Below are 27,930 nucleotides of genomic sequence, written 5' to 3' on the forward strand. Positions count from 1 at the left end.
TTGGTGTTGATTTCACAGCTGCAATATCTAATTTGGCAAACAATTGCACCTTTTGTTATTTGGTATTCAGTTATTGCTTTTGGGAAATCGGTGTCATTAAAATAAAAACAGGAATCAACACAATTTTAAAAAGCATTCACGATAAGCCAACTCTGAGACAGACTAATAGATGGCACTTGATTATTTTCCGAATCAGTTTATGACTCAAAGCTTATCCTTTTTTAAAAGCATTTAACCTTTCCTTGTATTCAGACAAACACTGAGTTACTGGAAACAAATTTTCCTAGGAGGAACAAAAAAAAAAACATTATTTAAGAAACAGAGCGAGCGTCTGACCAGTGGATGGAGGTGACGGCTCTTTTTCCCAGAATCTATGCAACGAATCAGTGACTCAGACGATTATTTGGACTCCCATGGGCACCTTATTGTGCAAGAAACACGGCTCGCCCTCTCACATTCTGGCTCGGCAGTCAAAGCGAAGGGAAAAATAAAATGAACATGAAAGGCCAGAGGTGAGAGGAAGGAATGAGGTGGAAAAGCTGGATAAAGATAGATGCAGATGGGTGGTCGGGGCTCAGATGCTTCTTGAAAACAGCTCTGGCTTTTGGGAAGAAAACCTCCAGCTGTTCTCCCACCCGCAGACATCCAGCCAGCTGCTGGAGGCCCGGATAGATTACAGTCTTTCTGTCAATCTAAATGTTTTCCCTGAAAAATGTCACCATGCACGATTGACAGCCCCTTGAGTGAAGCTACAAATATAGAGCACTCTGACAGGACGACAACAAGGTTTGAGAAGGGAGGAGTGATCACGATGATAGCTGGGTGGCTTTACAGCGTCCACGTCTTTTATCGTTCACAGCTTTCTTATACAAAACGACAAATTTGCTCAGTTGTAATTTTTCAAAACAGCTTCCAGCGTAGTTCCTTGATAGGACATTTGCTATTTCATCATTGTCAAATTAAAGCTGCACCAGCCAATTATTTACTTTTATTATAAGGAGACATTATAATCTGACTCTGCTGGTGGGTGGGTGTGTGTAGAGGAGTTTCTCTACTATTCTCAGCATCAGCACTTCATTTTAACCCAACAGGAAGAATCTAAAAACGCTCTCTTAGATTGAAGTGATGCTTCTTTCTGTGTGAATAATTAAGAAATCATCTCATACTAAAGAGATTCTTTAAAAACATAAGCAAACACGCACAGTTACTCCAGCGTTGTTGTCCTGAATCTCCTCTAGGACATACAGAAGCAGTGGGAGTGTACGCCGTAGCAGATGATCCATTTGGTGAATATAGGAAATCAGGTTAGGAGGCAATAAATATCTCCAAATTTAATTAAAACTGAACTGATTCTAAATGAATGCCTCTTCTCCCTATGATGCAAACAAGTGGATGACAATGCAGCCTGCAGCAGAAATACAAAGGATAAGACATTAAGAGAGTACAGGCAGATACAAAAGCAGCCTTTGAATAATGTTGAGGTCCACGGGGAGAGTAACACTATTACACACTAACATCATTATACATTTATTCCTTTCTAATGTTGGCTTTGGAATTCTGTTGTGGAGAACAAGTAGAACTGATACTTTCACCAACATTTTAACAAATGTGAAACAAATGCACATGTTTAATGTTTCATACCTTACTTGCTTCCTGTTTTCTTGCAGATTCCAGCATCATTTCTGTGTTCTACTGAATGACATTCTGCCTGCAGTTCACACACATGTCACACGCTGCTATCGACTATCTGCAGAAATCTGTTTATAGAGATTAGTGGAAGTGCTGATGATGATACCAAAGGGTTACATTCGCCCCCTCTCACAACTCTGGACACTCAATAGCTATAAACTGAATTAAACATTCATGTGTCTCAGTGAATTTTTTAACCACTGATCTTTGTTTTGAATCATCCTGTTGGCTTTAATTTTATTTTTAGCTCTAAAAATGACCTCACAGCAGACTACAGGTATAGATACAGATATACACACGTGGACAAAATTGTTGGTACCCCTCAGTTAAAGAAGGAAAAACCCGCAATTCTCACTGAAATCACTTGAAACTCACAAAAGTAACAATAAATAAAAATTTATTGAAAATTAAATAATCAAAAACAGCCATTACTTTTGAATTGTTGATTAACATAATTATTTAAAAACACAAACTAATGAAACAGGCCTGGACAAAAATGATGGTACCTCTATAAAAGATTGAAAACTATTTGACCAGAGTGACATGATTAACTCAGGTGTGTCATTTAATTGACATCACAGGTGTTTCCAAACTCATAATCAGTCAGTCTGCCTATTTAAAGGGAGACAAGTAGTCACCCTGCTGTTTGGTGAAAAGGTGTGTACCACACTGAACATGGACAACAGAAAGCGAAGGAGAGAATTGTCCCAGGACATCCGAAAAAATTATAGACAAACATCTTAAAGGTAAAGGCTATAAGACCATCTCTAAACAGCTTGAAGTTCCTGTGACAACAGTGGCTCATATTATTCAGAAGTTCAAGACCCACGGGACAGTAGCCAACCTCCCTGGACGTGGCCGCAAGAGGAAAATTGATGACAAATTGAAGAGACGGATCGTTGGAATTGTATCCAAAGAGCCCAGAGCAACCTCCAAAGAAATTAAAGGTGAACTCCAAGGCCAAGGTACATCAGTGTCAGGTCGCACCATTCGTCGTTGTTTGAGCCAAAGTGGACTTCATGGGAGACGACCAAGGAGGACACCACTGCTGAAAAAAACTCATAAAAAAGCCAGACTGGAATTTGCAAAAATGCATGTTGACAAGCCACAAAGCTTCTGGGAGAATGTCCTTTGGACAGATGAGACCAAACTGGAGCTTTTTGGTAAGGCACATCAACTCTATGTTCATAGACTGAAAAACCAAGCATACGAAGAAAAGAACACTGTCCCTACGGTGAAACATGGAGGAGGCTCAGTAATGTTTTGGGGCTGCTTTGCTGCATCTGGCACAGGGTGTCTTGAAAGTGTGCAAGGTACGATGAAATCTGAAGACTATCAAGGCATTCTGGAGAGAAATGTGCTGCCGAGTGTCAGAAAGCTTGGTCTCAGTCGCAGGTCATGGGTCTTCCAACAGGACAACGATCCAAAACACACAGCCAAAAACACCCAAGAATGGCTGAGAAAAAGCGTTGGACTATTCTAAAGTGGCCTTCTATGAGCCCAGATCTGAATCCCATTGAACATATGTGGAAGGAGCTGAAACATGCCATTTGGAGAAGACACCCATCAAACCTGAGACAACTGGAGCTGTTTGCTCATGAGGAGTGGGCCAAAATACCTGTTGACAGCTGCAGAACGCTCATTGACAAATACAGAAATCGTTTAATTGCAGTGATTGCCTCAAAAGGTTGTGCAACAAAATATTAAGTTATGGGTACCATCATTTTTGTCCAGCCCTATTTCATTAGTTTGTTTTTTTAAATAATTATGTTAATCAACAATTCAAAAGTGATGGCTGATTTTGATTATTTAATTTTCAATAAATTTTTATTTATTGTTACTTTTGTGAGTTTCAAGTGATTTCAGTGAGAATTGTGGGTTTTTCCTTCTTTAACTGAGGGGTACCAACAATTTTGTCCACGTGTGTACCCCATCAAATCGATCAGTTCACTCATTTGACATTGATCAATTTGCCACCAGTGCCCCACCTTTTTTCTGTACTCATCACAAACACACACTGCTTGAAGTTAGTTAATCTCACCAAGGATAAAGGTCCGTAAATCATTTAAGGAATCATAAAAGATCTCTTTAAGACTTCAAAACTTGATGTTTTTGTTTTTTTTGCCACAATAAATTATAGGTGATTGTGGACAGGTGTTGCACAGATGTTATGTCTGCTTCATGGTCCAGCTGTGCATCTTACATGACTCATGTTAGGAACCATCTGCATTTGATCACACTTCATTTAAAGTATCATGCACCATTTAGTGTCCGTTTTTATCACAGACTATCTGCTGCTCATCTTATTATGCATAACTATTTAAAGTAAAGACATGAAGTCTTTTTCTGCACTCATTCTATTTTCACAAAGCCTATTGTCAGCCATTTCTATTTGAATTATTTACAGTGTCACAGATGCTTTTGCCTGATTTAGGCTCACTTTTCCTTTTCTCCCTTTGAAGCTGCAGTTCTGAAATGCATAATGCTTCATTATTTGAGCATATTTAACATATTATGTTGTTTTGTACATTTTGTTTGTCAGCTAAGTTCATACATATAAGGTGTACAGATGGCAACAGAAAACAATAACTCACAGAATTTGAATTAGTCCAATTACTTTTGTGACAAGAAGAATTTGCTGGAATGTTATTATTCAGGTTCTTTGGTTGGATTTTTGTGGAGACTATGAAAACTAAACATACATTTTCGGAAACCTTATAGTACACGCAATCAGAAAAACAATGTTTCCATTTGCCCCGAGTCCTGTATGGCCGCCATCTTGGATTATATAAAATGGCTGCTGTAAAAAAGGTTTTTGTCAATATCTGAGTTTCTGAATAACCTAGTGCTTTTATTTTGACAGCTAAACTACCATTTCTGGTTCCAAGGAATCCAGTGTTAGTTGCAGATGTGTTGAGGCATTTGTTGCAGCAGTTCCTACAAATACTTACTAATTTCACAAGAGAAATTGGTCATTAGGCCATACTAAGCACCAACCGCAAGGACATGTTTATGTAGAGGTGCAGAGATGTGAAGGAAAATCTAATTTTCTACAATAACCAGTCTGCTTTTTTGTGTCAAGAGGTTGGCATCTCTGATTATGTATGTTGAACAGTTTACTATGTTGTCAGCCTGCTAGAATTCAGTGATGACACCTCACATATGTTCGTACCTGATGAAGTGTGTGAGGTTACACCAGTACTGTTGGTCTATGTGAGCCATCTTCTGCTTGAACTCCTCTCCACACACCTCCATCTCCCACTGCAGACGGGACTCATTGCAGACCTTCTTCAGCTGGGGAGGAGTTGGCTCTATGTTGAAGCTGTCGGTGGCTGAAAGACCAGAAAGAAGAACAGAGCATTTGTAGGTCTTCTATCCTACTTTGTGTGTGTGTGTCACTTCGGATGAACAGAACAATAAATGTAATGAAAGTTGACTAAGACGGATGTTCGTGGTGGTTTGTATTCTTGTGTTATCAATGAGCTGTCTCTATTTCCTTATTAGGTTCTGTCATGAAGCTTCAGCTCATAGTTTTCATCCATAGTTTTATTTTTATTCATTTTGTTCAGAGAAGAGTGGAAATGTCAGTTTCAATACGTCTCACTTCCAATCTCGTGTTCTATTTGTTGAATCATGTTGCAGCTGTTAATATGAATGGATGGATGGATGGATGGATGGATGGATGGATGGATGGATGGATGGATGGGTGGTGTGCTCACCTGACAACCCTTTCATCATCCAGGCGTTCACTGTAAAGAAAACATGAGACGACCATTAGAACAAACTGACATCTTTTACCTTTAACTTTCCACTCTGTCATCATCTTCTCAGCTTTTCTCTCTCATGACTGTTATAATCACGTATGACATGTTTGCTTCTCTTGATTAAATCTGCATTTGCAGAGGGAATTTCATGATGGACATGCCAATCCAGCAATTTCAAAATTAATTAAAGCATTTGTTAAAACGACACCATTCAGAATATTCTCTGCATTTTAACTACACAAAGATGAATCACAGGGAGACTTCAGCTGTGAATCTCCTGAAGATACAACACTGTATCTTTTCAGCAAGGCTGGTCCTTTTGTTCGCAATAATTTCATGTCATCAACAAGCTTTCAGGGAGCACTTATTTCTCACTGAATCACTTTTAAATAAGCTTTTCCAACAAAGAACAGCCACAGTGAACCGTCATGTCTAGTGTGGCGAAGAATTGAGTTGATGAATGAGTTTCCACTCAACAAATGTCTTTATCTGCATTAATAATGATATTTTGCAAAACATACATTTTCCTTTATGTTTGAGCCTCACATCCACATGCTAATAATGTTTTAGATTTTTGCCAGATGCCTAATAAAGTGCAGAAAAGTGAGTGTATAAGCTCAGTTCATGCATACTCATCGGTGAACTTAGTGATGAGCATGTGTCTGTAAAAACAACAATAATGTCAGATACTTATACATTTGTCTTCTTATTTTAGCCTCTGCATTCACTGTGTCCAGTATAACTGTCCTGGTATTTGACGTGTAGTTGATGTAGAGCGTCCCTCCATTTATTTAAGAGCATCACATTGACAGAATATCTTTTTAAACTGAGGAATAATCAGTGTGTATAAGTTGTAAAAAAAAACGAAGGTAAGGGTCCAGCAGCCGGTACTTGCCACCGATCTTAGCTTACCTTATATAAACATCACATTTATATTCTGACTTACAAACAATCTTGTGTGTAATGAGGTCATTATTAGACAGACAATCAATCTTTTGATGAAGGCCTGTCGAGTGTCAGAACCAAACAAGCAGGAGAGCTGATTGTTGTTTTGATTCGCATCAGGCAACAGATTATTATTACTGACACGTCGCATACAGAGATAATCTCAGTTGCATCAACCCCTTGAAGCTGAAACTGCTTTCCCCAGGTGCATTTAGATGTGATGAAATTACTAGCTGCGATTTGTTCAAACACAACATTACAGGCAGGACTGAGAGCTTATGAACTGCATCAGAGTGAGTGGGAGGTGGGTGGGGTGGATGATGGGCCCACGAAGACCTCAATTCTCACGCAAAAGCACTTTGCTGCTGCTTCTGTGAAATGTAAGTAGGTTGAGGAGCTACAGAGTTGATTTTGTATGTATTAAAGAAGTATTTCCTTAACCTGAACTAAATGTTGTGACAGTATTTACACAAGTAAAGCACTCAGAGAGCGTAGTACTCAGCCAAGGCTGCTCAGTCGTATCATTTCCGATGGCTGAAATCTCAAAAAATTTGTGTCAGAAATCACGGCAGTATAGAAAGTGGCCATTTTATATAGATGTACCCACAAACAAAATGACCTTACACTGAGCACAGGCATGCGTTACACATGTGTACGTTATATATGGATACCGAGAATCACAATCATGTGATCATCAGCAGGCAACTGACGAAGTGTTCACTTGTCATAGTGACAGTGACGCCGTGCCGCTATCAGAAATCTTTAACAAATCCATGGATCCAGACCATAAGCCGCATCACTGCCAAAATCTAATCAGAGGGTCCTTGTGTCATTTCTGACCTTCCCTGAAAATTGCGTCCAAGTCCGTTAGTCCATTTTTGTGTAATGTTGCTAACAGACAGACAGACAGACATACGGCAATATATTATAGTGCATGTTGCCATTTCCGGCTGCACAGTGGGGTAGTGGTTAGCACTTTCGCCTTGCAGCAAGAAGATTCCTGGTTCGAGTCCCGGCCTGGGCCTGGGATCTTTCTGCATGGAGTTTGCATGTTCTCCCTGTGCATGCGTGGGTTTTTTCAGGTACTCCGGCTTCCTCCCACAGTCCAAAAATATGCTGAGGTTAATTGGTTACTCTAAATTGCCCGTAGGTGTGATTGTGTGTCTGTATATGTAGCCCTGTGACAGACTGGTGACCTGTCCAGGGTGTCCCCTGTCTTCGCCCGAGTCAGCTGGGATAGGCTCCAGCACCCCCCGCGACCCTAATGAAGATAAAGCGGTGTATAGAGAATGGATGTTGCCATTTCCTACAGATGCAGTTTTCTTTCACTGAAAACAAATCTGCTGTCTCAGTTTAACTGCATATGAATGTAATTTGTAAGGAACAAATCAGCTATTCTTGTTTCACATTAAAAGCATCAATCTCATGAAACTGCACTATAGAGCTGACTACATCTACACACATCAGATCTAGCTGTGTGAGCACTGTCATCACTGAATGAGACCAAAACAAGTAAAATCTAATAAAATCCAATTCTGTGTAATCAATTTTCTGTGCATTTCTGTTTATCTTTTCAGTCTTTCAAATGGTCTCCAGCAGAGTTAAAGCAGCAGCATCTGACAGCAGCATTCTGAGTAACACTGCTCTGCTCAGCAGCATCCATCTTACAAACTTTGAATTCCATTGTGTCATTTTTTTGTCCACCTTTTCTCTGATCCAAAATCCTGCACACTGCAGCTCATTTTTACGACATGACCAAACCTAAACAAGCTGCTGCACAGGAAGGAATCTCCCTTTGAAGTGCCACACTTACAAAGCAGAGGATCAGTTTGAAAGACGCCCTGCAGGACAAACACTGTTACCAAGTTAGCCTCTGCTAAATATAGAGACTTCCCTGTTTGAGCATGTCCGGATGTCTGGGGGTGGAGTGTTCTGATGTGATCCGATTATTTTCTTTGTGAGTTTGTCTTAATATTAGAGTTACAACAATTATTTGTGTAGTTTCTGATCTGACTTGAACTAAAGTTCAGTGTTGAAGTTCTTTTGCTCGAACAAGATGAAATAAAATGTAAGAAAATGCTTTGGTTTACAGATTTTTAATAGGAGGAATGATGGAATTATGTTAAATGTGAATCTACAGCTTAGTGAAGCACAGATACTTGCTCTGTGCTTGTTTGTTTATTATTACAGAACCTGATGTGTAAAAAGCCAGATAATAATCTTATCTAATGCTTGGCAAGAAACAGATGAGCATATTTTTTACTTCATTTCTTTACTGTCTCTCTCTTTATATGCATTTAAACTGCATGTCTCCTTCTGTAGTTTCTCTCTGCAGGTATCTCAGGCTGCAGAGCTGCTGTACATGTTTCTAATCACTGGTTATTGGCCTCATCAACCTGCACAGACTGTATCGTTCTCTCATGTACCTCACCCCAGCTGATCGAGGCAGATCTCCACCCTCCGTGAGCCTGGTTCTGCTGGAAGTTTTTAATGTGAAAGAGGAGTTTTTCTTCATCAAAGAGTTGCTCTGCAATATAAAATTGTAAGAATCTCCACATTGCTATGCAAAGTACCCTAATAATTACTCCGCTAAGAAATGTAGTGGAGTTAGGTGACGATCGGCGTATGTTTGTCTGTTATTCTGTCTGTGCGCAACATTACTCAAAAACGGACAACAGATTTGGATGAAATTTACAGGAAATGACAGAATGACACAAGGACGAAAGTGTATAGATTTTGGCAGTGATGTGGCTTAAAATCTGGATCCATGGATTTATTAAAGATTTCTGTATCATTGCCAGATAGCAGTACAACATCACAGTAACTATGACTACAAATGAACACTGCATGATGATCACACAGTTTGCGATCCTATTACAATCAACCACTTCAGATTTCTCGGACTTATCCATCAGAAATCATACAAGGAACAACCAATCCCCATCCCATCAATTCCTGTTGCCTGCTACATATTTAGGTCATGTGATTCGGTATTCGTACACATGCATAGGGCATTTTGTCTGTGGGAACTCTGTAGTGAATGGCCACATCCTTTGGTGCTGTGATTTCTGCCACAAGTTTTTTTCAAGATTTCACCGGATTTCAGCGACTGAGCAAGCCTTGGCAGAGGACTGCTCTGAGTGCTTTTCTTGGTACTTATGTTGTGAAGTGTTTCTGTATCAATAACGCCGAACCGAACTGAATGGTATCAAACATTTTTATCCTTCCTCCTCCCCAGTGGTGGAAGAAGCAATCAGAGGCTTTCCATAAATAAAAGTACTGATACAACACTACAAAAACACACGATTACAAGTAAAGCCCGACAATGACATGAATCCTGAAGCAAAATTATGTAAGGAAACTGTAATTAAAGTACTAAGAGTAAAAAGATAAGGAAAAAATCCTTACTAATTCTCTTACTACTATTTATTAAACCGTTCCATTAATATTATTACTAATGCATTTACAAAAAGTGGTCTGTTGTTTGTTTTATTTGACTGATTGGAGTACAACTATTTACAGATCAGGCTCCAAAGTACACATTTTAATATGAATAATGACAAATGATGAATGATGAATAATAATGAACATTTCTATTCTGGATTCATGCTTTTCTCAGTTAATTCACTGATTGTTTTGACAGAATATAGTTTCACAGCAACGAAATTTAGGTAGTTTTTTACGTGAAAATACTATAATTGTTATCAAAACACTTTTTCAATTTATGTCAGTCACTTTTCTTCTATACAGTCTATATATTATCTATAATAAAGTATTATGCACTATTTTATAAGCTCTTTATACATACGTCAAATTATTCATTTGTAAAGAAAGGAGTAACTAAGTTGTCAGGCAAACATGAAAATATTTTTCTCTCAAAGTGTGGTGGAAAATAAATAAAAAGTATAAAATTTCGGAGTTGAAACAGTTCAGTCTTCAGTAGAAGTACTTACTTATTCCACCACTGCATCCAACCTATTGATTTTCCAAAATCGTTGTGAAATTTTGACAGGAATCTGACCCGAATCTTATTAAGAGGTTAAGCACAACTTTAATAAGAGCAGGGATGTGCGATCCTGAGACTCTCACAGATGTTGGCGATTCAAAGCAGCTGTTTCAGAGCCTCTGGGGGTGACAGTCTCTCCTGGATGTCACAGACCCGATCGAGACACAGGTAGAGTCGCTGCCGTCAGAATATCCAAATTAATGGGGGCTGACTGTCAAATCACGACAATCCTCTTTTTCAGAACACAAAAAATCTACCTGCACTCTCTGCAGCAGGGCATTAGGGAAGTTTAAAGATGCACACAGAGACAGGAAATCTTTTCTCAAGATCCTCAGGGCACACAGAAGATCAGCCTTTGTGTTCACTGATCAATACGTCAGACAAATATGACAGAACAGTCTAAAATTACACCGTTTCAAAGTTCTCCCACTCTGACTTCAAAAACTTGGCTCTCCGCCCTCTCGCTCCCACAGGTCTCCCCTTGCATGTAATTTCTCCTGACAGTAATCCTCATGCAGGCGAGTCCAAAATAACATCTCGTGCGCATCATCCAACATAAATACATCTCGAGTACATCAGCTGCTGTGCTGCAAATCCAACTATGGCTCAATGAAAACAAACCACATGTGATGGCATGAGCTCTGCAGCTTCCCATCAACATTTAGAAAAGAATTATGTAAAGACATTTTACGTATTATTACTCGTAAGTATGCTATTATATGTGTTGTCATGTTTTGCTAGAAAGTACAAATAAAAGCTGCTAACATCTTGTGATGGTAAACATTTAAATTTGGTTATTTAGACACAAATACAGCCGAAAACTCCTTTTTTTTTTACTTGAAACACTGCAAACGCTTTAAAAATAAATGAAAACAATACACTAAATATAAAATATATCAAGTTCTCATGTTTAACTGAAATATAAATTCAGCGCTTCACCTTGACAGTTGGAGGTTAATCAGTTCAGACTCTCATATCTGAAGCGGATGCCCGTCACTGGACAGCACTCATTTAACCTAAAAACTGAATATGTTTGGTTTGACAGTATTTTGTACTCTTCAATATGAATATTTGACCAGAGTGTCTGGATTCTGCTTCATGTTGCAGTGTTTCAACAAGCTGGGAACAACCAAGCGGATACAGCAGCTGAACTGAGGTCAGTTTGTTGGTCCTGGTTAGTATTAATGGACTGCTGTTTACAACAAAGTGCTCTTATTGTGTTCTATGAGAAATCCCACATCACATGTCAGCTGCTGAACTGTTCATTTGGGCTACATGGACTGAAATTCAACAGTACATTGTAAAACAAACAAACAGACAAAAAAGGCTTCACATTTTTTTTTTAAATAGAGTAATATTCTGGAAGCCGGAGCATGAAAAAGTAAAATACTTTAAAATAACCATCACCTGGAGGGACTGATGAACCTGCAACAATAATCTAGCAGCTGGATTCTCTTCGGCATGAAATCAGCAGGAGGTTTGAATCTAAATCCCCTCCATCAGATTTCTGAGCAGAGGAAACGCGGTCAGAACAGGCATCAGAGATTTGAGAGATTTGGTCACGTTATATAATCATTTACGAGCCGAGTTACAGCAGCTTACAAAATGTTTCATCCTGTTGTGCGACAAATTTGCAAAATGATTCACCCGCACGTTGGATTTAAAAAGCAGATAAAACACCGGGGGAACTTTTTGAAGCAGAATCACTTGTTTTATATCAACATGGAGGTAGTGAGACTAAAGATGCGGAGAAACATTAAAATATATTTTGGGAAACAAGCATGAAGACAGGAAACAACAGGCTTTATGCAAACCCAGAGGAAAAAAGAGAAAAATTATCAGAGTGGTATCAATCTTTTAATCTAAGTGCAATATTTATCTCTTTAGCATCTTAATGCTCCAATATAATCACCAGATAGCTGCTTTAGCAGAGCTTCATTCAGTGAAAATAGGAGCCAAAAGTGGGAAGAAGTCGGAGAACTTAAAGGCAAAACAATGAACTAACAGATGATAAAATGCTCTGTGAAATAATATTATTAATTAATTAGGTGGTTCATTACTTTACAGGCAACTTATTTCATAATATAAGTAATTATTTAAGCTTCTTACAACATTTGCTTAAAGTAAAGGTTGGCAGCTAAGGTCTTATTTACGATATAGACAAGCAAAAAGCACAAAACCAAGAGAGAAGGCATTCCAATATGAAGTTTAAATGAATAATAATGCAAATAATAATAAAAAATTAACTTCAAGAAAATAAATCCATGCAAATTTAAAACAAAGTAACACTATAACACCCTCAGGATGAAAACAAGGCCAGCTTTAGTTTGTTCTGCAAGAGCACAGTGAGGAGAACTGGATTTTCCAACTCAGTAAAAGCAGCACCTGTGGCGTAATCCAATCATCTGTTCGATAACGGCCCACTTTAAAGACAACAATGGAGTAATGTGAGCGGGTAAAAAAAAATGTAAGAAGCTTATAAACAAATAAAATTTGGTGTTTGTCACATCTTACAGAGAGGTAGGGCCACCCAGCGTTAGCAAACAGCTCACAGAGATGATAAATCCTGGTTCAGGCTTGACTCGTGCAGTCCAGGAGCTTAAGAAGTGCTGCTGAAGTGAGTTAAATGTCACCATAATCCAATTCTGACAGAGAAATTACCTCAACAAGCATCTTTGTACACTGTAGACCAAACCATGAGATGTGAAGAGAAGATTTTTGTGCTAACTTGCTCACCAGTTTGATATCTGTTGCCATTTATAGTAAAGAGAACACAACTACCTTAAACAATGCAGTAGTAAAAATGATGTGCTCCATTTTAATTTATTGTTCTTCTGTTTTGTTTTAAAGCATTGGAATCAGAAAAGCTGGATGTTTCTTGTCTAATATTTGAGTTAAGAGTCAACTGAATCTCAAACAAACAGTTAAAATGAAGTTTAAATCTCCATATTTTTTTTTTGTCTTACTTTTTTTTCCATTGATGTCTCTTGTAATTGTGGAAACATTTTTTAAATCAACATAATATTTTATATAGTAATTATAATGCATGAAACATGTGTCCCACAACAGTCCTGTTAGCAAACCTTTTTAGCTGGTAGAAGAAGAAGAAAACAGTGTATCACATGAAACGCTGGAATTAACATCATCAAACAGTTTTTCCAAGAATGGGTAGAGCAAAGCTATGTCCTCCTTCTGTTTTTCATGTTTTTCATAACATTGTCAGCCTTGATTGAATGTCTCACTCTACCGTCATATTATCAGGAATGACTAATTCTTTAAGCTTTCTTTTGTCTTGACCATCAGTCAGTTTGTCCTCTTGGTCAGCAGTAACAGCAAGCTAAATATCTAGCTACTGCTGAGACAAAGCTAACATTAGCATGGATTAGCAACCCTGTTACGTGATTTGAGGAGGGTTAGCAAACAACACATAAAACATGGAATAAACCATTGATGTGTAGCTGAGTTAATCAAGCCTATGATAGTTTGTTACCTATTATTGATGAATATGTAGCAGAAAACTGTAAAAGAGAGAAGGTTTATTTTTCAAAAAAATTGAAGCCCAAATGTCCTCCAGTTCTAGAATGACCTTAAAGTGGTTGATGTTGATAATAGCACACTTCCGTGGTGATAGCATGGACAGCCTGCATGGTGGAATCTTTATTGATGTGAATTAGTGATGAACCGCCATCATCGGTCATTGCAATCATGCGATCGTCAACAGGCAGCTGATGTAGCGTTCATTTGTTGTCAAGGTTGCAGTGATGCCATGCCGCTATCTCCCAATGATGTATAAATCTTTAGTAAATCTGTGGATTAAGAAGCTTCATTACTGTCAAAATCTAATCAATTGGTCCTTTTGTCATTTCTGACCTTCCCTGAAAATTTCATCCAAATCCGTTTCCCCGTTTTTGTGTAATGTTGTGCACAGACAAACGTCACATAACTCCGCCATTCCTTGGTGGAGTAACAGCATGCTGTCAGTATTTTAGAGACCTCCCAAAATTACACAGATGGTGTTTCCAGCTGTGCTCATGTCTTTTAAAGAGGATCCAACCTCCTCTTATAGTTCACAAACTGACTGATTGCAGCAAACAATTTAGCAGCAGAAGTGCAGTATCTGAGCTACAGTATGAAATGCAATTTTTCTGTGAAAATGATAAATTGCGGGGCTTTAAAATTTTTTGCAGCATGTTTAACAAATTGCCACGAGAGCCTTCCGGCAGCTTCTTCCACCAAGCCTCTGCAGAGAAGATGAATAACGCCATGCAACTTACCGCAGCTGCCTCTGCAGTCGCAGATACTTATAGCTGTGAGTTGTGGACTGTAGCCCCCAGTTTACTGAAACCACGAGAGCCAGTCTGCAGTAGCTCCATGTGTAAGCTGGTTTCCAGTTGAAACACGGATGACTGACAGCTATCTGAACGGTGTATTTTCACTTCGCTGAAAATGTAAATTAGACATTTCAGAAATTATCTGTTTCACGTTTGATCACATTCCAGCCTCTCATTAAACGCAGCGGAATCATTAAATATCTCATCACGGATGGTTGTTTATTCCCCATTCAACCAGCCACTCCACTATTTTCAGATCATTTATCTGGCCGTCAGGTTCGTCTTCACTCAGGCAGAACTTTAGTTTAATGATTTCAAATCAAAGTAAAAAGCTCACTGTTGTTTCCTCTTTGCTTTTGGTTCATCCTGAGGCCACCATAGTCATGTCCACCTTTTTTTCGTTTTTTTTTTTTTTTTTTTTTTTTTTTTTTTTTTTTTTTTTTTTTTTTTTTTTTTTTTTTTGTTTTTTTTTTTTTTTTTTTTTTTTTTTTTTTTTTTTTTTTTTTATTGTTTATTTTTTTTTTTTTTTTTTTTTTTTTTTTTTTTTTTTTTTTTTTTTTTTTTTTTTTTTTTTTTTTTTTTTTTTTTTTTTTTTTTTTTGTTTTTTTTTTTTTTTTTTTTTTTTTTTTTTTTTTTTTTTTTTTTTTTTTTTTTTTTTTTTTTTTTTTTTTTTTTTTTTTTTTTTTTTTTTTTTTTTTTTTTTTTTTTTTTTTTTTTTTTTTTTTTTTTTTTTTTTTTTTTTTTTTTTTTTTTTTTTTTTTTTTTTTTTTTTTTTTTTTTTTTTTTTTTTTTTTTTTTTTTTTCCCACAATATTTTGATTTTGATTTTCACAGCAATGGAAACAATTTTTACAATTGTATAAAATAGAATACAAACTGTTCTGCTGCTTTTTTACATGTATATATACAACAACCCCCCCCCCCCAAAAAAAAAAAAAAATAGAAAATTGAAAGAAGATCATAACAGTCAAACACAAACAATCTGCTTCTCTCCTCTATAAATCTTAGTGCAAGTCCAGTTGCAAGCTATCTCTTATATGAGAATTACACACAATAAAAATATAGGTGTTGAAACTGCATGGTCAATCATTCATCTGTCTGAAGGGTCTGCTAAATCTTGGTCTTTGACATAGTTCACAAAGGGTCCCAATGTTCTCAAAAGACCTGCTGTTTGCCTTTCATGATGTAAGTTATTCTTTCTACTGGGAGATTTGAGAGCATCTGTTTCAACCACTGGCCAATACTTAGTCTATTCATTGATTTCCACATTAATGCAATACACTTCTTGGCAGTGAGCAAACTGAGGTCTATAAAAGCTCTTTCATGTTCTTTATACCTGGAATTTTTTGGATATAGTCCGAGGAGGAAAATTTTGGGTTGATTGGAATTTGCTTTGAAATATTTTTTCGATTGTCTTCGTCACCTCTTCCAAAATTGACTTATTTTTCTACATTGCCAGATACAGTGGAAAAAAGATCCCTTCGATCAGTGCATTTTGTGCAGTTGTCTGGAATTTTTTTGTTGTATTTGTTTAATTCAACTGGAGTGATGTAAATTCCTCATTAACCATTTGTAGTGAATTAATTTATAGCGTGAGTTTATGGATTTTGTGTGTGCTTCAGCACAAGCTTGACTCCAGTCCTCCTCAGAAATTTCCAGTCGCAAGTTTTCTGACAAGCCTTACGCTTATAATGTGAATTTTCAGATGATGAAGATGTTAACAAATTGTAAATTTCCGAGATGAGACCTTTCTCTGACTGTTTTTTAGCATAATTTTTTCTAATGAAGTTTGTTGGGGTTTTCTATCTTCATTGTTCTGACTAGTTCTAATAAAGTTTCTAATCTGGAGGTATTTGAAAAAGTGATTTTTGCTAAGGTTGTAAGTGGCAGTAAGCTCCTCAAAGGTCATCAAAATATCTGAGTCTGGTGGGTAAAGATTTTGAATTGTTTTAATACCCTTACAGCTCCATTGCTTGAATCCTGCGTCAGCTCTTCCAGGAAGAAAGAGCTGATTCCCCCATATGGGACTAAACTGAGTTAGTCTTTGTGTTTCTTTTAAATACTTTTTAACATCATACCAGACCTTTATCATATGTTTTAAAATGGGATTTTTGGTTTGTTTTCGTAATCTTTTTGCTGTATCTGAATGAAATATATAAGGGTAGAGGCAATTGCAGACCATAATTTTCCATTTCTATCCAATGAGGAGTAGTGTTAGTGGAAAAATAAAACATGATAGACCTCAGCTGTGCGGCCCAGTAATATAACATCATGTTTGGACATTTCAGGCCTCCGCGATCATACAGCAGATACAGTAAAGACAGTCGGAGTCTTGCCCTTCTATTATTCCATATAAATCCAATACATAATTTCTTCATTTTTGAAAATAGGTCCTGAGGCGGCGGCAGAGGAATATTTTGAAATAAATACAGTAATTTTGGAAGTACATTCATTTTTAAAATGTTTATTCTCCCAATCATAGAGGTTGGTAATGTCATCCATCTTCCCAGCGAGTCACTGATTTCTGTCATCAAGGGTTCATAATTAGCATCGACCACCTGATTCAATTTGGCAAAATCTGTACTCCCAAATATCTAAATTGCTCTACTACATTAAAATGGACAACTTCAGGGATTGGATTTGCTCTTTCATCTGAGTTTAAAAGCAGTATGGAAGATTTAGAGTTATTTACCTTATACCCAGAGACATCACCGAATGTTTTAATTAATTTCAACAAGGCTGGGATTGATTTCTTTAAACTTGACATAAATATTATGACATCATCCGCAAATAGACTTATTCTATGTTCTGTTGATCCGACAGGCAACCCAATGAGCTGCTGGTGTGAACGTACAGCTGCTGCAAAGGGCTCCATGGTTAATGTAAACAACAGCGGCGACAGTGGACAACCCTGACTGCAGCCTTTGCTTATTTTGATCAGTTTAGCAATGTTCCTGTTTGTTAAAATTTCTGCTGTAGGATTTTTACACAATATCCGTACCCATTTTATAAAGTTGTGACTGCAACCAAATCTCTCTAGGACATTAAATAGATAAGGCCACTCGACCCGATCAAAGGCCTTCTCAGCATCTACAGACAGGAGTGCCGTATCTTGTTTTCCTTTATTTGCATGGATAATATTTAGAACCCTTCTTACATTGTGAAAGCCCTGTCTTCCCATTACAAACCCATTTTGATCCCTGTCGATAATCAAAGGCAGAACTTTTTGCAGTCTTCTTGCAAGAATTTTACATATTATTTTAAGGTCAGAGTTTAGTAGGCTTATGGGTCTCAGGTTTTCACATTTATTTGTTGGTTTCCCTGGTTTTGGTAACAAAATAATTGTTGCCCTGTTCATTTCTGGTAGGAGGCTATCAGTCTGAAAAGCCTCCAAAAACATTTCCAAAAGTGGAGTTAGTAATTTTCCCTTGAATTTCTTATATAGATCAATTGGAATTCCGTCTGGCCCTGCTCTTTTCCCTGATTTCATAGCATCAATGGCATGTCCTATTTCTTCTTTGTTAAATTCAAGCTCTAACTCGTCTTTGAGTTCATTTGGGATGGTTGGTATAGATGTTTCATCGAGGAATTTATTTAGATTTTGTAAATTGATTACATTTTTTGAACCGTATAAGTTTTCAAAATACCTTCTAAAAGCGTTGTTAATTTCTAACGGATCTGTGATCGAATTATTTTCAGATATAATATTTGTGATCGATGTTTTAGTTTCTAACCGTTTTATTTGCCAAGCTAATAGTTTTCCAGCTTTATCACCATGTTCGTAAAAGGATTGTTTGAGTCTCAGGAGACTAGATGCTGCCTTGGACGCTGATATTTTATCATATTCGGCTCGTAATAAAAGTAACTCTTTATTATGTTGTGGGTTATTTTCCTTGTACACCTTATCCTGAAGAGTCTTTATTTTATGTTCTGTCATGTCCACTTTTAGTTTTATCTTTTCTGCCCCGCTTTTATCCACTGACCAGTTTGCTCTTTTAATCTTTTCTCTTTCTTTTGACTTTTCTTTTTTAGTCGCATCATTTTTTTTCTCTTCTGTATTCTCTATCCTGCTCATGTGTTGGTCTCAACATGAGAATCTGATGATCAGAAAATCTGAATTTTCTGTAATACTTCTAACTCTTTCCTTCAGCTTTTATGCCACTATTAGATGCTTTCAACATTTTACCCCATCTCTTAGCAATTGATTGTTAGTGACTGAGTTTGTATTTCTATTATATGTATTATATTATATGGGTCATTCCACAAATGGCAGACATTTGGGCTTCACAATTTCTGAAAAATAAACCTTCTCTTTTACAATTTCTGCTCCATATTCATCTATAATTTGAGTAAACTATCAAAGGCTTAACACATCAGTGGTACCAAATTTATTCTATGTTTTATTTATTGTTTGCTAACCCTACTCTCGTCACAGTAACAGGGTTGCTAATCCATGCTAATGTTAGCTTTTTCTCAGCAGTAGAAGCTAGATATTTAGCTAGCTGTTACTGCTGACCAAAAGGACAAACTGACTGACAGCAAAAAGTAAAGAAAAAGTAAAAAGAACTTGTCTTTTTATGATAATATGAGGTAGAATAAGACATTCAATCAAGGCTGGTAATGACATGAAAATATGAAAAATAGAAGAGAGGATATAGCTTTGCTCTACCCGTTCTTTAGAAAAACTGTCTGATGATGTTGATTCTAGAGTTTCGTGTGATTCAGTTTTCTTCTTCTGCCAGCTAAAAAGGTTCTGCTAACAGGTTCCATGCATAATAATTATTATTTTAAATATTATGTTGACTAAAAATGTTCCCACAATTACAAGAGACATCAGTGAAAAAATAATACAAAAAAGGAGATTTAAATTTCATTTTAACTGTTTTATTTGAGTTTCAGTTCGGTTATAAGGGGGTGGGACAAGAGAAAAAAAACTGCATTTTAGGAGAAAATCTAGACTTATTTGGTATTTGTAAAAGTATTTTCACACGTTATTTTCTCCTAGTTTTTCAGTTTTGGTCTCAGGACAAGAACACTTACACAATAACTGCATGTTTTAGTATTTTGTTCATGGAATATTTGAAATTTGATGGGCGAGACGTAAAGTGTCCTCCAATTCTGGAATTACCCTTATACTGTGGTTCATGTGGATGTAGCTGGTCCTGGATGAAGTTTTTTCTCAAATAGCATAGTGCAAAAACACAATCATCCCATCAAATTAACATTTTAATAGCTTTTTTCTAATTTTAAGATTTGCATTCAATTCTGCATCGCTCTTGTCTTTTCAAATGGACACTTTAATTTGCACCAAAATTGCTATTCAGAGAACAATAGATACTCTTGAAAAGACACAGGCGGTAAACACAGGCATAATAACACTGACATAATTAAGTCTTATTATAATCCTCGCTTTATAAAGAAAAGAAATTAACAAAACTGCTGGATATTCATTAGATTCTCTGCATGTGGGAGTTTAAAATTAGCAAGACACTAACAAGCTGCAAATTGTAAGCTTCCCTGTGAAAAACGTGAAGAGTTTGTTTAACTTGAACATGATGCTATGAGCAATGATTGTTTCAACGCCGCAAGCTTTTTAAATGAGCGGATGAGAGTGAGCTTTGAATTTTTACCTCTCAAACATAAATGCAGCCTCAGCTCTACATTAAAGCGGTGCTGAAAGAGTAAATTATGCAAGCCAAGGGGAGTTATTTTAAACTGGGAGGGAATTAAATCAAGGTGTTGGTAGGTACAGGCTGACAGAGCACCAGCTGAACACGGCCTCGGCTGAAACACTGCCATCCAGAGCCGCTCGGATAAATATAGATGAGAGGAAACAGAAGATGAAAGAAGCCAGATGAAGTGCCAACAGTGTCCGAATGGATTTAAAGCTCAGGCAGAAGTGGGAGGACTGGTTTAATAACCTGGATCTAACGTCAGAACTGCCTTGTCATTATTATTACTCGTACAGGAAGGTAATAGGAAACAGTTTTGACTGCAGAATGTACTTTGGATTTTATGACACGTTTGAACATATGAAAGGATGGAATAATGTATCCTAAGCGGGACTTTAGGGAAGCCTCGTCTGGCTCTCTGTCAGCGCCCACAGCATTAATGTGTCCTGTTCATGAAGTCTCATCCAAGAAATTAAAAGGAGGAATGAATCAAATGTCGTTTTGTCTCTTTCTCCTTCTGCTGCGCCGTCTGTCCCTCTCTCCGTCTTTCAGAGCAGATAAATACACCAAGAAAACCATCTCAGATTTCTATAAGCTGACGGAGAGAAAAGAGGAAAAGAGAAATGGACAAGAGGAGGAAGAGAGAAGAAAATGGAGGATTAAATGCACACCTTCAGCATCTGAAAAGAAATCTAATACTCCAACTCTCCTTGAGTATATTTAGTTTTTTATCTTTCAGGATGTTGGTGGTCACATGTTACAGAGCAGAAAAGATAATATCCACTCAGAATGGGTAAACAGATACTATTTTCTCATCTAAAATAAAGTAAACATAATAAAGAGGCAAACACGATGACGTGGAGTGTTATTTTCCACATCCTGTAAAACCTACTTGAATTCACCAACAGTAAGCAGCTCTGACAATTTTATGTCTTTCAGTGCAATGCTCCTGGAAAAAAAGGTTTTCTCCATCTGAACTCAGGGAACATTAGCTGTGATTTCTACAGCTGGATGTTGACCACACAGGCAAAGAGAAATCAGTCTCAAGATATATTTAGATCCTACAGTGACTATCAGGCTGTGCCATCTTAAAACTACTGAAAGGCAACAGCATTCTCTGACCCAATGTACCTGAAGATCTCATTCCTGGTGCAGGTGCAGGATGGCTTGATCCATCCTTAATTGGGCCCACAACAAAGAAGCATAAACACCGTGGTCCACATCCTATGAATACCCTTTTCTTTTCCTGAATCCAGACACCAAACACTGTCCTCCATAAAACGCTATTTTTACTCTTGAGTGTCATAGTTAATAACAACCAGCTAACATGTCAAACTAACTAGCCACAGATTGAATATTAAAGATGGATGTAGCTTCTTGGTTTGAAAAGTGATGTATTTAAAACATGCATTCTTTGTAACTACCAGCAGGGGGCGACTGCAAAAAAAAGTTCAGCTGTATAGAAGCCTACGAGGAAATTAGCCTATTCCTTACTTGATTTGTCACCTCAGTAAACATTCTCCTAAATAATTTATGGTCTCAATCATTAGTTCCAAATCTCCTTCTGCAGACAACATTGAAGTGCTTGTATTTGGCCTCAAAAATGAAAGGTCAAAGATCAGTGCTCACCTTGACTTCATGTCACTAAATGTTACAAATCAATGCAGAAAGTTCAGTGTAATTACTGACTCAGACCTGAATTTTAACAACCACATAAAAGCTGCTACTACACACGTGGACAAAATTGTTGGTACCCCTCAGTTAAAGAAGGAAAAACCCACAATTCTCACTGAAATCACTTGAAACTCACAAAAGTAACAATAAATAAAAATTTATTGAAAATTAAATAATCAAAAACAGCCATTACTTTTGAATTGTTGATTAACATAATTATTTAAAAAAACAAACTAATGAAACAGGCCTGGACAAAAATGATGGTACCTCTATAAAAGATTGAAAACTATTTGACCAGAGTGACATGATTAACTCAGGTGTGTCATTTAATTGACATCACAGGTGTTTCCAAACTCATAATCAGTCAGTCTGCCTATTTAAAGGGAGACAAGTAGTCACCCTGCTGTTTGGTGAAAAGGTGTGTACCACACTGAACATGGACAACAGAAAGCGAAGGAGAGAATTGTCCCAGGACATCCGAAAAAAAATTATAGACAAACATCTTAAAGGTAAAGGCTATAAGACCATCTCTAAACAGCTTGAAGTTCCTGTGACAACAGTGGCTCATATTATTCAGAAGTTCAAGACCCACGGGACAGTAGCCAACCTCCCTGGACGTGGCCGCAAGAGGAAAATTGATGACAAATTGAAGAGACGGATCGTTGGAATTGTATCCAAAGAGCCCAGAGCAACCTCCAAAGAAATTAAAGGTGAACTCCAAGGCCAAGGTACATCAGTGTCAGATCGCACCATTCGTCGTTGTTTGAGCCAAAGTGGACTTCATGGGAGACGACCAAGGAGGACACCACTGCTGAAAAAAACTCATAAAAAAGCCAGACTGGAATTTGCAAAAATGCATGTTGACAAGCCACAAAGCTTCTGGGAGAATGTCCTTTGGACAGATGAGACCAAACTGGAGCTTTTTGGTAAGGCACATCAACTCTATGTTCATAGACTCAAAAACCAAGCATACGAAGAAAAGAACACTGTCCCTACGGTGAAACATGGAGGAGGCTCAGTAATGTTTTGGGGCTGCTTTGCTGCATCTGGCACAGGGTGTCTTGAAAGTGTGCAAGGTACGATGAAATCTGAAGACTATCAAGGCATTCTGGAGAGAAATGTGCTGCCTAGTGTCAGAAAGCTTGGTCTCAGTCGCAGGTCATGGGTCTTCCAACAGGACAACGATCCAAAACACACAGCCAAAAACACCCAAGAATGGCTGAGAGAAAAGCGTTGGACTATTCTAAAGTGGCCTTCTATGAGCCCAGATCTGAATCCCATTGAACATATGTGGAAGGAGCTGAAACATGCCATTTGGAGAAGACACCCATCAAACCTGAGACAACTGGAGCTGTTTGCTCATGAGGAGTGGGCCAAAATACCTGTTGACAGCTGCAGAACACTCATTGACAAATACAGAAATCGTTTAATTGCAGTGATTGCCTCAAAAGGTTGTGCAACAAAATATTAAGTTATGGGTACCATCATTTTTGTCCAGCCCTATTTCATTAGTTTGTTTTTTTAAATAATTATGTTAATCAACAATTCAAAAGTGATGGTTGATTTTGATTATTTAATTTTCAATAAATTTTTATTTATTGTTACTTTTGTGAGTTTCAAGTGATTTCAGTGAGAATTGTGGGTTTTTCCTTCTTTAACTGAGGGGTACCAACAATTTTGTCCACGTGTGTATTAATATAATCTGTCTATTACCATCTGAAGAACACTGCTAGAACCAAGGGTTTTCTGTGTAGAGAAGACACAGAGAAACTTGTTCAGCATTTATGTTTTTAGCAGACTAGATTATTTGCAGTTGATCCAGAACGTTGCTGGACCATATTATACCAGTCCTCTGATCACTAAACTGGCTTCCTGTTAGTCAAAGGATTGAGTTCAAAATCTGACTCCTGGTCTACAAAGCACTGAATGGTCTTGGGCCAAAATATATCCTGGACTTATCTTCATATATATTATAATTTATCATATTATAATATATATAGGAGCAATCACTTTCATCCTGTCTAAAATATAATCCACTAGCAATAGGATGGCTAACAGCAGCTAACAGCTGTGGCTCAGGTGGCAGAGCAGATTGTCCACTCAACCAGACATTAAAAAGGAATATTTCTTTGAATAGTAAAGTTTTTAGTCATATAAAGCTGCAACGATTGTTTGATTCCTCGGTTAGTTGTCATTTTTAAATTAATCACCCACTGTTTTAAAATTTGTTGTAGTTGTAGTAGTTGAATAGTTTTTCAAGAAGAAAAGTCTAAATTCTCTGCTTCTAGCTTCAGAGAGCTTTTCTAGTTTCATCTGAGGACATCATCTTGAGCTTTGGGAAGCACTGATCGACATTTTTCGACATTATCTGCCAAATTATGGACAAACCAACTATTTGATTAATCAAGAAAACCATGTACTGTGTTACATGTAAGAGCTCTACTACAGACTTTTTGGGAAACCTTTCAACACCTTACAGGCTCATACCTAATTCTTGCTGAGATGGCAAATATGTGCATTCCTGAAAATGTCAAACTCTTGTGTCAACTAACTAAACCACACTACTACAACAACTAAAGCCTTACCAAGAAACTTATTTGAAAACCATCGGCACATTATGCAGACTATCATTTAAAAGTTTAGGGTCACTCATACAGTTTCATGTTTTCCATGAAAACTTACACTTTATTCATGTGTTAACATAATTGCACAAGGGTTTTCCAATCATCAGTTAGCATTTCTAAGTGACCCCAAACTTATTTCCTGACACGAAGCTCTAAATGTTGTTTCAAAGCATTCTTTGGCCTATCAGGCGTAAAATTATGGTTGCAAACTTTAATTAGATTACCTAAAAGTAGCTACTTTTAAATCTGAATGGTCTACAAACACTGGAATTAGCGTAAAACCTTAACATCATATGATTTAATTACACAAGTCCCTGATAAAACAGGATATGACATCACAGTCTTCAGTAGCAGTTATGGCCTGAGAATTAAATGAGATCAGACAGTAAAGAAAAAAAGCAGAATAGTATGGGATGTATATTTCTAATATTTAAAGGGTAACACCAACACAACAGTGCGATGCATTTGATAAATAATCACAATGATTACACATGCGCATGGAAAACTGCAATAGTCTGTATAGAACCAGTTGAGAAACACCCTGTTTGTTGGCTGATCAGTCTGTAGTTTTCTTACATAAGCAGACACAGCTTGAGTCCATCAAGGTAACATGACGAGCAGGTATAAACAAACTCATAACAAGACCCGCACCACTTTTAGAGCAGCTCAGTTCTACGTGCTCGACAACCACAGCGAAGACCACTTCAGTGTTTCTGAGGACATGTGAGGTGAATCGAGCCAAATCTGCATGTCTGAAGCTTATTTTTATCTGTAAACACCGCTTAGCACTTGTGAATTAAACCCCTGCCTCCCTTTCTGCTTTTTGAAGACACTTTGAAGTACTTCTTGGCGTTTCAAGCCACACCGCCCCCTCCTGTGTTCACCAGCTGCAGAGGAACAACTGAAGCAAGCCGGATCGATGAGGACACCATCTTCTGAAGGAAAGCGTTTGTTGTGTTTGTGCTGCAGATGACATCTAAGCAGGCCAGGAGGAAGCGAAAAAGCTGACTGGGTGCCTTATTTGAAGAGAGGAGGTCAGGTGGGAGATTTGAGAGGCACTGACTCTATTGTTCAAATATTAAAACTGTCTGCTTTGGTAAGGCTTTTGCAATTTCTTTTCCACAGATTCAGGAGAATTTCCAGTTTCTCACACAATGACTGAGGTTATCAGGTGATCAAGCAGATATGGGGAGAAATGCTCGCTCTGAATGACTACTGTCAGAAATTCTTTAAATCACAGAAACCAGAGTCAAAGGAAATGCCAGAACAGAATACAAGATGCGTTTGTGGGCAAACAGAGAGCGGCGTAACACAACTTTACAGCTGCTTCAAGCAACATCTGCACCCATCAGTGTCATTGTTTAATCAGTCGTGAGGCCTCCGAATCGCTCTCACAATCAAATGAAACTCAATGAAGTAACAATCAGATCATTAGTAGCCTCAGACGCGCTGTTAGCACAAGTGTTTCCCAAATCGCTCCTGCCAAGAGGATGTTGCTCCTTATCTCCCCTCCTCCTCCTCCTCCTCCTCCTCCTCCTCCTCCTCCCCGGAGTAGTTAGTTTCTCTTCCACTCAGGATGATACCAGTGCTTTGGCAGTGATTTTCTATCAAGTTTCCAGCTAATTTTCCCCACAGACCGGCAGTTTTTTCTGCTCTCATCTCATTTCTTCATGATGCTGAAGCTAACGCACCAAATTGAACACGATGACATTCAATTATGGCTGAAAGAAGATATGCGACGCTCTTCTTCAGATTGAATTTGGGCAGATGTTCCACCCGAGGCACGACCGACAGCCCTGATTTCACAAGCGTCTCAGTTTGACCTTCCGGCAGTAATCTGTGACGAACAGACCGTCGCTCTTTCAGTCAGTCTCGTTATCAGCAGAGCTCTCTGGCAGGAAGATGGATGACCTTCCAGCAGAGGGCAGATGTAAGTGGCCAGCGCGGTGTTCTGATCTCACAAAAACAACAAGGAGAGGATGTTGTTGCGATAGAAACTCTGACTCGTCAGGGTCACGTGAGGTCACGCTGCAAAATTGCTTAATTATTTTCATTTTGTGAGAGCAGGTCCAGGGTTGCAGAAGAGAGGAGGGAAAAATGTTTTGAAAGGATTCCTATGACATCGTCTGGCCATGAGGAAAACCTGTAATTCTCTGTGCAGCAGCAAATAATGAAATCTGGTATCGACTCGAGCGCAGTCTGAGAACCTGGTCGATACAATGATAGGTTTGTACTGTATCTAAGGTCCCTTTACTAACTCATTTTAACGTATCTGGTATGAAAAACAAAAGTTTGAAGTACGAATATATGGACTGAAGCTGATTATTGAATTCTGGGCTACTGTTAGAATTATATCACTTATTTGTTCTACAGTAAAATTACTGCAAAGTTTCTCTCACTAAATGTACTTTCCTCTCACGGCTGAGAACTCATAGTAAAAGGAGTGTTTTTGTTTTCACACTTTCTCAGGTTGTGTTCCGTGTCCGTGGTCGCCTTCAAACTGAAAGTTGAACCTGTCTGGTTGGTCTATAGTCGGTAAAAATACATCAGTGGATCATCCAGAGCAACCCAGAAATTGTTGTTGGAAAACGCTAAGCACCACCAGCAAGAGTATCTTACAAAGATGGACTTTTTTTTTCTTTTAAAGAGGAATTAGTTCATTTTCACTGGTGATCTGAAAGCCAGTTATTCTATATAAGTCTGTAAATAAATATGACATTATATATACTCTTTTGATGCATATTGTTCTAAAAACATGAACTACTGCAGCTTTTAGTTATCAAAGAAAGTCATAAGATAAAAATAAAGTCATTCTGAGCTTTAGCTGTCGTACATTATCTAAAAATACTGCTGCATTGTGTTTGTATGTTTTTCCAGTAGTCTCACATCATAATGTGAAAAAGCTACATTGTTCCAGAGCACAAAGTGTATTTAGAAAGGTATTAAATTGTATTAAAGGCAGTAAACATGTGACATGCCTACTTTTATTCGCTGATTATTTGTTATTGGTCTGCTTCCAGGTCATGTGACTGCAAATTTCCTGTCATGTAACTAACATTAGTACACTCTGTTTTACACTTTGTTGTTGTTTTCAGTTATTATTTATTCAGATTGTTGTTCTCTGCTTTGTTTTCAGTCGTTTGCAGTAGTAGTTGTTTGTTCTGCAAAACTGTTTGGTTAAAAGCTGAGGTAAGTAGCTTTTTTTTGGTAGAAATAGGCATAAATC

The 27,930-nt window shown here is 37.7% G+C and overlaps 1 protein-coding gene and 1 long non-coding RNA gene across 3 annotated transcripts in view; one reads left to right on the top strand and one right to left on the bottom strand.

Moving 5' to 3' along the window:
• LOC110964148 (receptor activity-modifying protein 3-like) overlaps positions 1-27,930 on the bottom strand; it is a 51,124-nt gene that overhangs the window by 8,203 nt on the left and 14,991 nt on the right. Inside the window, exons 2-3 of the mRNA XM_022212771.2 lie at positions 5,409-5,438; positions 4,862-5,021 (exon numbers count right to left, since the gene is read on the bottom strand). Of these exons, the coding sequence (XP_022068463.2) occupies positions 4,862-5,021; positions 5,409-5,438 (190 nt within the window). The remainder of the gene's footprint in view (positions 1-4,861; positions 5,022-5,408; positions 5,439-27,930) is intronic.
• Positions 26,260-27,674, top strand: LOC110964150 (uncharacterized). Of its 2 annotated transcripts, XR_007938244.1 has the most exons (3): positions 26,260-26,634; positions 26,772-26,930; positions 27,174-27,674. It is a non-coding gene; the product is annotated as an uncharacterized LOC110964150 (long non-coding RNA). The 2 variants fall into 2 exon arrangements; XR_002596573.2 differs by having other exon boundaries at positions 26,260-26,930.

The sequence above is a fragment of the Acanthochromis polyacanthus genome, chromosome 20 (assembly GCF_021347895.1).
Source record: "Acanthochromis polyacanthus isolate Apoly-LR-REF ecotype Palm Island chromosome 20, KAUST_Apoly_ChrSc, whole genome shotgun sequence".
In the NCBI taxonomy this organism is placed as follows: Eukaryota; Metazoa; Chordata; class Actinopteri; family Pomacentridae; genus Acanthochromis; species Acanthochromis polyacanthus.